General features: G+C 33.3%; 2 protein-coding genes across 4 annotated transcripts; one reads left to right on the forward strand and one right to left on the reverse strand.

The window, feature by feature from the left end:
- Positions 1-473: 473 nt before the first annotated feature.
- On the reverse strand, positions 474-1,964 carry LOC122580639. Its single transcript, XM_043752907.1, has 2 exons — positions 1,374-1,964; positions 474-860 (listed from the first exon to the last, which is right to left on the reverse strand). The coding sequence occupies exons 1-2, from the start codon at positions 1,962-1,964 to the stop codon at positions 474-476; spliced, it is 978 nt and encodes a 325-aa protein (XP_043608842.1).
- Positions 1,965-8,561: 6,597 nt separating this feature from the next.
- LOC122578662 (amino acid transporter AVT1I-like) lies at positions 8,562-12,201 on the forward strand. 3 transcript variants are annotated; one of them, XM_043750676.1, is made up of 3 exons: positions 8,562-8,827; positions 10,247-10,857; positions 11,534-12,201. In XM_043750676.1, exons 1-3 carry the CDS (start codon positions 8,644-8,646, stop codon positions 12,047-12,049), a joined length of 1,311 nt encoding a protein of 436 aa, XP_043606611.1. In that variant the 5' UTR covers positions 8,562-8,643; the 3' UTR covers positions 12,050-12,201. The 3 variants fall into 3 exon arrangements, with proteins under 3 accessions (XP_043606611.1, XP_043606612.1, XP_043606613.1); XM_043750677.1 differs by lacking the exon at positions 8,562-8,827 and adding an exon at positions 9,921-9,941; XM_043750678.1 differs by lacking the exon at positions 8,562-8,827 and adding an exon at positions 10,117-10,132.
- The last annotated feature ends 598 nt before the right edge of the window (positions 12,202-12,799 follow it).

Below are 12,799 nucleotides of genomic sequence, written 5' to 3' on the forward strand. Positions count from 1 at the left end.
TTGGTAATCAATATAAAAATGACATAAAATATATGATCATTAGGCTGGGGGAGGGTTTCACCACCTGTCCCCTTCCCTCCCCGGATTTTCACTCCTTCTCTGCCCACTTCCTAAATGCAAGGAGCACTTCTCCGCCTCTCTCCACCCTTTATTATTTAACTCATTTTCTATTTATTTTTATTCAAATAAAAACTAAAACTTTTATTTAATAAATTAATTAATACATTATTAAACTCAAACAACAAAATAAAACACCAAACTACAATCTTAAACGAACCGACAACACAATACATAATTAAACCAGCGATCGAGGCCCGGGATAATGTGCAATGAATATGGTCAATGAGATCCATTTGAAGATCTTCGTGGACGTTTGAGTCTTGTATTTCTGCAAGTCGAGCATCTGATGTGTGGCGCGACCGGGGGATCTGGAATATAATCAGGACATAATGTGTGGTCCTCGTCTTTTAAAATCATGTTGTGAAGAATAAAACACGCATACATGTTCCTACAAATGGAGAGTTCTTCCATTTGTCGAGCTGGTTCCCCAAGTATTTTTCATTTTTTTTTATAATACCAAAAGCTCGCTCCACATCCTTCCTTGCAGCCTCCTGTGCCTTATCAAATCGAATCCTTTTCTCACCGATTAGATGAGGAATGGTTTTCACAAACATCGCAAATCTTGGATAGATCTCATCCACGAGAAAATATGGGTACTTATATTCGGTTCCATTTACAGTGAAAGGAATCAACGGTGTTGTGCCGTCTTCAAAGTAATTGAACAAAGGAGATTGGTTCAACACATTAATGCCGTTGTTTGAACCGACAACACCAAAGTACGCGTGCCAAATCCAACAATCCTATGACGCCACTTCTTCAAGCAATATTGTCAGCCCGTTGTGGTCACCTCTCGTGTATTGGCCATGCCAAGCCACCGGACAATTATCCCAAGCCCAGTGTGTACAATCAAGACTCCCTATATATACATTTATTAAACTGAAACTACTAAGTAAGCTATATATATATTATATATATATAGGGAAAAGTGAGTCTAAGGCTGTTATGCATCCAATTTGGATAAAAAACCCCTCACATACTAGTATTTTAATATTTTAAATAAATACATGGTCCCCCATGATCTTTACCTTTTAAAAAAAAGGTATGTGAGGGGTTTTTCACCCAACTTGGGTGCCTAACAGCCTCATATTCCCTTCCCCCATATATATATATATATATATGCATACACACACACACATTATTAAACCAAAACTATTAATATATATATATACACACACATTATTAAACCGAAACTATTAATATATATATATACACACACACATAAACGTATATAAGTAAATATATACTTAACATACCAGGACATGATAAGACGCATGATGATCAAAAATGCGTTGTATATCATTACGCGTTGGCCTACGCAAATACTCATGGCGGTATAACTTAATGACTCCATCACAAAAAACATTAAGGGTGTCGCGTGACGATCTCTCCGACATATTTAAGTAATCATCTAAGCTGTCGGGATTAGAACCGTATGCTAACTGGCGAATAGCGGATGTGCATCTCTGATAAGTCGAGAATCGAAGCTTCCCACGAGCGTCGAACTTCCTTTGAAAATATTCAAAGTTTCTTTCCAAATCTGTAGCAATCTTCAAAAACACCCACCGACTCATCCGAAACCGTTGTCTAAAAAAACCTTCATCAAATTTCAGCTCGGAGGCAAAATAGTCTCGAACAAGATGGTTGTGGGATTCGATACGATCATCTCTATTTGTATATTTCCTTGAAGAGGAGGCAGTATCAAAGACTTCTTGATCAATCGCGTGATGCGCCATTGCAAAGAGGTTAACATAACGGTCCGTCTCATCGGAAGAACTCGAGTCCGATGGCAAATTTGGGGGTGTTGAACCGGATCCGATGAATAAAGGGTTGTTGAAAGGGTTCATGTTTTGGTGGGAGCGTAAAGGGAAGAAAAAAAAACAGAATGGAGAAAGAAAAACAGAGGGGAGAAGTTAAGGAAGAAGAAGAAGAAGAAGAAGTAGAGGAGAAGAGATTAACGTTCAAAACTTCGTGGGCCCCGTGTGACTTTTAATTTATTTATTTTATTCCTAACGGTCGAATCCATCGAGAGGAAGGTGGGGAGAGGCGAACCCATGCCGGTCATCACCCAACCGGTACCGGTACCACGGGGCGGTGTTCCCCTCGGTACCTGACCGGTACCGGTGTGGTCACCGGTCAACTCCGTCCAGCCTTATGGATTTATTATTGCCTTCTAATGCTATATGATTAATTACAACGACTGAAAATAATAATAGAGCATTCTAGGATAATTTGATCTCAATATGACGATCTTAATTATCAAAAGTGTAACGAAGTTTTCAAAATATTTCGATTTAAGAGCCTTCTTACATTATCAAACTATATTGTGTATCTTATTTTTTAATTTGTCTACTACGAGTCAACTTGGAACAAATGCGAAAAATGACATTAGGATTTGCCTCTACAAACAAAGTAGGAATGTAAATTCTCTAACAATATATATATATATATATGTGGATGCCCGATGGAATTTAAGATAATGTTTTCAATTCGTTGTACATTCGAATTTGAAAGAGGACATTCATATAACAACAAAAAGCACCCATCTTAAATAACGTAGTTTCATGTCATATGATACGATATAGAAAGAAAAGACAAAATAATTATAAGTTGCACTTCACCCGACTTGAAGTGATAGTGGATTATTAGTTATCATGAAAGTGATACTAGAAAAAGTAAGTAACGCTCAATGCCGTCTTTCACGGGTTTTGGGTCTCAATACCTCGACGGTGTATGGAGGAGGTTAAGATGTAGACAGTCTTACCCCTACCACGACGGTGTAGAGAGGCTGCTTCCAGGTTCTATCTAAAGATAGAAAAGGACTTCCAGCCTTGCAACGGCCGGTTCGTAAAATGAAGTAAATTAAAGGCAAAGTTTAATATTCAACTTGATTACTTGAATTTTCGATTCTATATATATATATATATATATATATATATATATATATATAGGGTGATCATCAAATTAGAACTAAATTAAAATAAGAACAAATAAAAACACTTAAAAACTATATTTTGATGCATTAAAAGTCCATAAAACTAACATAGTGTATAACTAATTATCATTATTAAGTGTTTAACAACACATTGGCATGTCAAAATCAAGAAAATCATGTTGTTTTTTTTTTTTTTTTTTTTTTTGCATCCATCTTGGATGCATATTCTTCAAAATGATGCATCCAACAAAAAACTTGATTTTTTTGATTTTGACGGCTCAATGTGTTGTTAAACACTTAAATAATGATAATTAGTTCTGGACTATGTTAGTTTTATGGACTTTTAATGCATCAAAATGATGTTTTTAAGTGCTCTCACCGTTCTTATTTGAAAAGTGTTCTCACCGGAGTGTTAATATAGTCCAGAACTAATTATCGTTATTTAAGTGTTTAACAACACATTGAGCCATCAAAATCGAAAAAATCAAGTTTTTTGTTGGATGCATCATTTTGAAGAATATGCATCCAAGATGGATGCACAAAAAAAACACATGATTTTCTTGATTTTGACATGCCAATGTATTGTTAAACACTTCAACAATAATAATTAGTTATAGACTATGTTAGTTATATGAACTTTTAATGCATCAAAATGTAGTTTTTAAGTATTCTTATTTGTTTTTATTTTAATTTAGTTCTCATTTGATGATCACCACACACACACACACACACACACATATATATATATATATACAGGATAGAGATCAAATGAGAAGGTACATTAAGGATAGAAGGGTGAGAATGTTCGTTTTTTATTTTTTTTAATTTGTTTAAAAAACTTTTTTCCTTTTTTTCACTTTTTTCATTCTCTCTTTAATTAACTTATTTTATATAAAAATTTTAAAAAAGTTTTAAAAATATTTTTTTTCAAGGGCGTAGCCCGTAAGCTATAAGCGAAGCCTTTCGGCTTATCACCCCATCACCGATCACCACCTATGACCTATCACCCTCTATGACCTATCACTCCTACCAGCTACCCCTTATGAATATCCTTAAGGGCAAAGCCCGTACCGTATCCTTACATGTATAACTCATCAACTCGGGTTAGAAATTTTTTTTTTTTATTTATTTTTTTAAATTTTTTTATGGATTGAATTAATTAAAAAAAGAATAAGAAAAGTGAAAAAAATAATAAAAGTTAAAAAAAATAAAAAATGAACCTTCTCTCTCTTCTCTCCTTAAGAACATTCTCTCTAGATCTCTACCCTATATATTTATATATTTATATATATAAAAGGAGGATTACTCTTGTCCAGGCATTGCATCATAGAGGTTAGTAGATCTCGCGATGACGATGCAGTTATAAATACTAACACGTATAATAGGTGAGCTAGGGGGTATGAATCACTTTTCAGATATTCTAGTAGCTATAAAGACTTACCTGCTCTGACTCTAAGCTCGCAAAACGAGTCGGCTCTTAAAAATAATTTGTTCGCAAAACGAATAAGAAACCAAAGATCGAAAAAAAACAATATGGGGGAATATCAAAATTTCTATTCCTAAATGATTTATATATATTATTTCTAATGATTTATATATAAGGTATGTTTGTCGGAACTAGCTGGTAGCTGTTAGCTGTAAGCTGGTGACTGTAAGGTGTTAACTGGTAGCTGTGGCTGAAAGCTGGTAGCTAAAACTTTTTAGATATGTTTATGTGTTTGACAAAATGTATAAAACTTTTAATAAAATGTATAAAATGACAAAAATAGACATAATAAAAATACATAATATTCATATACATGTATATGTATATATTTATATTTATATTTATATAATAAATAAAATTTTATCAGCATGAGTAACTAGTAGCGTTATGTAGATCAAAGTTTTATGAATCAAAACTTTATAGAAATATAGTAATATACACTGATTCTTTATTAGAAAAAAAAGTGTTTTATTGAACTATAAAACATTAAAATAAAAGACATGAAAATACTGATGCACTCCAATTTACATATAAACATCACTATCATACATCATTTGTTTCAATTGTTTATATCGAGTCCTCACGTGATAGAATATTACCCCTCTGTCCCATATTAAGTGTCATATTTTGACTTTTTGAGTCTTTTTCTTTCAAGTTTGACCGTAAATATTTTTGTTTGTATTATATAAAACTTGATATAACATATATGAATTGATTGAGTTTTAAATGTACTTTTCATTGATATAACTTTAATCAACTAATATATAACACAAACAAAGATATTTACGATCAAAATCGAAAGAAAAAGACTTGATCAGTCAAAATAGGACAATTAAAATGGGACGGAGGGAGTATAAGGTTATCTATGTAATTTCAGACACAAAAAGCTTGCAGCTTTATCCCAACACTAGTGAAGGTAGCGTTTAAAAATGAGGTTTTTTCTCCAAATTTAAAAGCTTGAAGCTCCCTAACCAAACAAAACTTTTTGATAGATAGAAGCTTTTCGTTAAAAGCTAAAGGCTCCTAAAAACTTGTTGCCAAACATATATTATCTTTAATTTACCGTTTAAAAAAAAAACCCATATACACAATGCACTGAAAGTAGCTTGACGCCTTGACATACTATCAAGAAGCTTAAAAGGAAAAATATATAACATGAGTAATAGTTTAAACTTCAAAACTAAAAGTTTAAAAAAAATCATATAAAATAAATTGAACAAAAATGTATTTAATCCTAAGATACTAACATTAGAATAAACAAAAAAAATGAAAACACACCATAAAAGTATAAAACTATAACATGAGTAATAGTAAATTACATGTATCGTCCTTGTTGTTTGTCTGAATTTCATTAATAAATCACCTTGAGTTTATTGCATTACATGTATCGTCCTTATCGTGTCTGCTTTGACTCTAGGCTTGCATAGCGAATTAGCTATTAAGATTAATTTGATCATAAAGCTAGTAAAATCCAACAATTAAAAAATAAAACAATATGGGGAATTTCAAACTTTCTATTCCTAAATGACATATATCTTATCTCCAATTATGCTATTAAAACATTATACACAATGCATTGAAAACGTATAGTTGGACATACTTAGCTGTTCAAGAAGCTTAAAGGAAAAATACTAAGTACTTTGAACTCCAAAACTAGAGTAAAAAAAAAATGATAAAAAGTAAACTGAACAATTATGTACATAATTTTAAGATACTAAGATTAGAATGAAAAAGCAAAATGAAAACACGTCATCAAACTTTAACATGAGTATAATACTAAATAGTAAATTACATGTATTTGTTTGTCTGAATTATTCATTAATTAATTGCGTTAACTTTATTAGATTTATGAGAAATATTTGTCTCTGTGGTTTGTTCGATTCGCATTTTGATCCATGTGTTTTTTTATTATCATTAGGTGTCCTTATACTTTTCATTTTATTGCTAGTCGTTCATGCCACTAACAACCGTTAGTTTTCATCAGTTAAACCCAATGCACATGAGAGCATTTTCGTCCAGTTTGTAATCATATGGACTGTTTGTGATAAAATATTTTTGAGGGACTATTTGTAATAAAAGACAAAAACTTATCATCTTCCTCTCTCTCTCACTTCCACCACCAACCAAACTTCTGGTCACCCTCACAGCCTCCTGCCGCCGCTCTCTTTCACCATAAAAAACTTCGGCCATCATCCCCAACAACAATTAGGGTTTCATCTTTAACCCTAAGCCTTAATTACTTAATCGCAAGAGCCGTTGCTGCCGCTGCTGCTCCGCCACTCTACCATCGCTGTTATTGTTGTTTTGTTTTCCAGCTACCACTACACGACTTCATAACATCCCAGGAAAGTATGAAACATAAGTAACAATCTTATAAACAAACCCATTTAACCCCTCTCTATAAAAAACACTAATCTCTTTTTTTTTCTTCCATTTCTTTCCCACACAGCCACGCACCACCGGACTACCACTACCTAACGACGGTCTATAAAGAAGAAGAGACGTTCAAGCTTCAATACATGTTGTTATAGATCTGAGCATGCTCGATTATTATGTTTTTGTCTTTGGTTTTGGTTCGAACCGCCATAGACCACCACTTTTCACCACTGTGAACCATCACTGTTTTGTCAATGTTTCTGGGACTGAAATGGTCGACTTTTATCAATGTTTTGGTAACCATAGTGGGATGGTGGTTCTCGGTTTCCGACGAACTTTTCCGGGGGTGGCAGGTGGTGGCGGCCGGTCAGGAATGGTGGTCGGAGTTGCGTGGGAGAAGGAATACAAAGATTTTTTTTTAATCGAATATTTTTATTGCAAATAGTCCATGTTGTTATAAACGTGACGATTATAATTGCAAATGAGGGGTTTAAAGGAGTAAAACTAACGACTGTTAGTGTTAGGGACGGTTGACAATGAAAATGAAAAGTACAGGGACACCTAATGATAAAAAAAGCAGAGGGATAAAAATGAGAATCGAGCAAACCACGGGGACAATTTGCGATAATTTCTCTAAATTTATTGTTGTTGGAACGGTCTTATTGTTTCATTTGGCTTTACCACTGCTTCAAAAATAAATGGTCATCAACTTGGGTCCGTTAAGTACCTCAAATGCATTGCACGTGAGGACATTTTTATTCTTATACCCTTATATCTTTTGATATTGATTAATTTTATGGATATTAACTTTCAGGTGAAGGAGGCCTGTCGATAAAGTGATATTGTGACATTCTAATTTCCTTTGTTGCATCATGTATTGATATGTGCACAAAACTCCCATAATTGTTGTGGTGATGTCGATGGAGAAAGAATTGATACTACTATACCTTGCTTTTTTGACTTATATTGTATAAGATTTAAAATAACGTTCTATCTTCTTTCTTTTGGTACCAAAATTTACTCCATCTTTCATTTGGTATGGTTTGATATGGTTTTGACATGAAAACATGACAACTTTTCATTGGTGCCAATACTAAATTTTGGCAAATTCTTAAGTACTTCTCACACTCATAATTTAGTTTATAAAATTTGTATCTGTTAATAAAATACGGAATAAAATATGGAATAGTAAGAGGAAACAAATGAGTTTGGTTTTAGTTCAAATTGTTTTTGTTAATAATAATAGTTCAATTAATTAAAAAATAAAATAACCAAGGTGCCTTCAATTGCTGGTTACATGAGAGGTTTAACCAAGGCAAACTAACAGTCGTTTGTTTTAGGACCTTCGATGAAAGGAGAATGAAACAGTAAGACTAAGAAGATAATTTCAAAAGGTAAAAACGATCAATGAAGTTCATAAAAAGTACAGGGATCATTCTTGCAAGTTACTCAAATTTTAATTTGGGTATGATGAGTGTAAAATGGGCCCGTGAAAAAAAGCAACGGAGGATACACTAACAACACATACACTTGTGATGTATACGACATATATATACACAACAAAAATCTCATGCAGCCACCATTTTGTATCTACATAAATATATATCCTCCATTTCCATATCTATCCATATATAGTCATCCAAAACGTACATACATTTGTTACATGCTCATCTTTATTTTCTCTTCCTTCGATCTTGCTGCTTAAAATAAAACAACAATAACTTTACACATGGAAGGAGAAAAGCAGCAAGATTATTCCCTAAAAATACCTTTATTGCTTAACAACAATGATACAAAAGCAAAGGCGGATGAACACCACCACAAAACTGGGGCGGGGGCCGAGGCCCCCGACACCAGCATGGTCACTTCTTCCTTCTTTAACACATGTTTCAATGGACTCAATGCTCTATCAGGTCAATTACTATCTAAAATTATATTTTCCTTTTTATTTCTAACTTTTATTATATTATAATCTGCGTCATTAATTATTAGATATATTGGTAGTTAAGGTTAACCTAAGGGTAGTCGAGTATTAGGTCATTTGATATAATCAACCATTAATAATTAAAACTAAAATATTTAATCAATAAAGGCTACATTTTGCCAATGAGTAATTATTGGTATGTAAGGGGTTGGTCCTGTGGTTTAAGGGGAGGTGAGGCTTTGCCCTTTTAGAAATATCGGGTTCAAATCCAGATATTGACGTTTAATCAGCTTATGGATTAGTAACAATTAACATTTGATTCTTTTAAAAAATATAAAGGGTACATCTGAATTATATATGTTTTAATTGAGCACCAAAAACGATTGAGGCGTTAACCATACATTTCATGAATTCTTTTATATTAATTTTCATTTGACATTTACTATTTTCGATAGAAATTGAGAAAACTATATAAAATTTTGGAAAACTATGCATCTTTCTTTTATTTTTTCAAATATCTCAAATGCTCATAAGCTTCACTTTTAACTGGCTATGAGCTTATAAACTTGACTTATCGTTTATATCAGTCTATTAGGTGGTCAATGAGCTTTTGGTTTAATGTTTTAACGGGAAATAACCTCTCTTTTAGTACCAAGTCTAAACCTCTCTTTTAGTACCAAGTCTAAATAGCGCGCGGCATTTAAATACTAGCTTGTAAAACACTAATTATTGATAATAAACGGCGGGAAGAAAAAAATTTAGCCCATTTGGTGGAGTTAATTATCACATAGGTCTATAGTAATTCAACTTTTTAAGTCAAGAAAGTAAAACTAAAAACCAAATTTACATTTAAAAGCTCTTTTTCCTTTGTTCTCTGAACCTAGCTAAAAAGTATTTCAACTTTTAAGAGCTGTTTTCTTACAACTTATAGCAAATGTGGGGTCCCATAACAAGGAAGACAGATAAAACAAAAGGACAAAACCATAAAGTTTTATGACTTTTTTATGTTCAAAAATAAGTTAAAAGATGCATCCAAGCATACATTTGTTGATTTTCTGTATAACCTTTCCAATAAACTTTACTTGAAAGTTGCAACCACCAAGGTTATATTTGGCATTCTTATAAGAGTTTGAGCTTATGATTCCTGTAGGCTCATGTTCGTTTGTCCTTTTGCAATATATTTATTCCTTTCAATAAAATTTGACATCTAATTAACTTTTGAGTGACATATGTATTGGACTATTGGTGGACAATGTATACAGGACACCAGACATTGTAAAATCTAAAGATTCAAGTAAAAAAAAGAAATAGTACTTTTCATAGGTGTTGGAATTCTGTCTGTTCCATATGCATTGTCCACCATGAGCTTAAAAAGCTGATTTTTTTTTTTTTTGATGGTTTTTCATAGGTGTTGGAATTCTGTCTGTTCCATATGCATTGGCATCAGGAGGATGGTTAAGCTTGATACTACTTTTCACAATAGCCATGTCAACTTTCTACACAGGATTACTTATAAAAAGATGTATGGATGCTGATCCCACAATAAGAAGTTATCCGGATATTGGGGATCGGGCATTTGGTAAAACAGGCAGAATCATTGTATCAGTCACCATGAACATAGAGCTTTACTTGGTTGCTACGGGTTTTTTGATCTTAGAAGGCGATAATTTAAGCAACTTACTGCCAGGAATAATGGACTTTGATGTTTATGGAATTCATGTAGGTGGCAAGAAAAGCTTTGTTGTTATCGTTGCAGCCATCATACTCCCCACGATTTGGTTAAATAACATGAGCATTCTTTCGTATATATCAGCAAGTGGTGTGCTAGCGTCTTTGATTATTCTAGGTTCGATTATGTGGGTTGGTGAGTTTGATGGTGTCGGGTTTCAGGAAAAAGGTACTCTTGTAAATTGGAGTGGAATGCCTTCGGCTATAAGTTTGTATGCCTTTTGCTACTGTGCTCATCCAGTTTTTCCTACCTTGTATATTTCGATGAAAAACCAACGTCAGTTCTCAAAGGTACAACAATATCTTCTAGCCCGATACAATAAATAATGTTTGCCACATCTCCCCTGAACGCTTACGATATAAATGTTTAGTTTGTCATTCACCCTTTCTATGGGGACTTGCTACCTCTGCCATAACTTCTTGCATCAAATTGCATTATACTTCACACCTAGAGGTAGCAGAAGCAGACAGGGCAGGCGGGTCAGGTAGGCATCAAAATGGGTAATTGGTGTTCAGTCAATATGGGTTAGTTGGGTTGGCCCGAAATACTTTCTTTCCATTTTTTATGATATTTTATACATAGTAGTGACTCTAATATGATTACAAAACCATCTATCAACACCTGATCAAATTTTAAATAAGATGATTTCAGAGGTTTTAGGCATAAGAAGTATAATATGGATGACTTTTTTGACCTATTCTACCCAAGTCCATCTTTAAGATTTTTTAATTGTTTGACTTTGTTATAGATAAAAGATAACCACAATCAACCCATTTATAAGTATATAGGTCGGATTGGCACCTATCCCTCAAAGTATTTTGTACATTTGACTATTGCCCGTCCGAATACAAAGTAGAGCTAGATCACTACGACCCAAAATATCTTCCAACTAGCGGTAATTTCACCTGCCATGTAAACATTCCCATGCTTCTATAACTAAATTTTTCTCATGGTTATACAATGCAGGTGCTGCTACTATGTTTCGTCTTCTGCACGATTACTTACTCATCAATGGCAGTTTTTGGTTACCTTATGTTTGGTTCACATGTAGAGTCACAGATTACCTTAAACCTTCCTACCAACAAAATAAGCTCAAGAGTGGCTATATGCACCACACTAGTGAATCCTATAGCTAAATACGCATTGATGGTAACACCAATTGTCAACTCTATTGAACAAAGATTTATGTCTTTCTACAACACAAGGAGGTTTAGCATCTTGATCAGAACAGCATTGGTTATAAGCACAGTAATAGTAGCCTTGGCACTCCCTTTCTTCGGGTATTTGATGTCACTTGTGGGAGCGTTTTTAAGTGTTACTGCATCGATCATACTCCCATGCTTGTGTTACTTAAAAATTTCAGGCATTTACCGTCGAATGGGACTTGAGGTGGTGGTCATTGGATTCATTGTATTCATAGGAATTTTGGTTGCAGTTGTGGGTACTTATGTGTCGTTGAAAGATATAGCACGAAATCTATAGCATTCCGATACCTTTTTGGAAACTTCATAACAATGTTGGTTGATTATTTTAGGATTCAGTTTTGGGTTCCTAGTGATTTGTAATGTGGTACATTCTTTACAGTAGTTTACAAAGAAACATAATTTGGAGATGATAGATGGTTTTAATACTAACAGTTTTAAGACTAACAAGTAACACTAACAAGAAACCAGAGACAAATGTTTACACGGAAACATATTTTACTAGCTTTTATGCTAAGAATAACTTTATCATAGACAAGTTGTTTGCTCAATGTTAAAAAAAACAAGCATACAAACCCATATAAAAATATCAAATAATATACAAATGGGTTATTCAGGTCACCAAATCTGTGTATGTTTAACTCAGATACCAAATCGTACAAAATATTTGGACGCGAGTTAAACCAAATAATTAAACCATCAAAACTTGAATAAGGTGACCCATAAGACCCAAGTCCCAAACCTTCATATCGAGTTGGATTATTTGGATACATGTATTTTTGAGACCCCTAATTACATTCACAAAAAGTTTTTACTTTTTAAGAAAAGAGATGTTTTTTTATTTCAAAATAAGCTCTTTATTAAAAATAGAAAAATAAAAAGACTCTCTTTTACTAAAAGTAAAAATTATTGATAAATGGAATTAGGGGTGTTAAAAATACACATATCCAAATAATCTGAACTTGAATGAGTTTGTGTCATATGGGTCACCTTATTCAGATTTTGGTGGGTTACTCGGTTTAACTCAAAC

Source organism: Erigeron canadensis, chromosome 8, assembly GCF_010389155.1.
Source record: "Erigeron canadensis isolate Cc75 chromosome 8, C_canadensis_v1, whole genome shotgun sequence".
NCBI lineage: Eukaryota > Viridiplantae > Streptophyta > Magnoliopsida > Asterales > Asteraceae > Erigeron > Erigeron canadensis.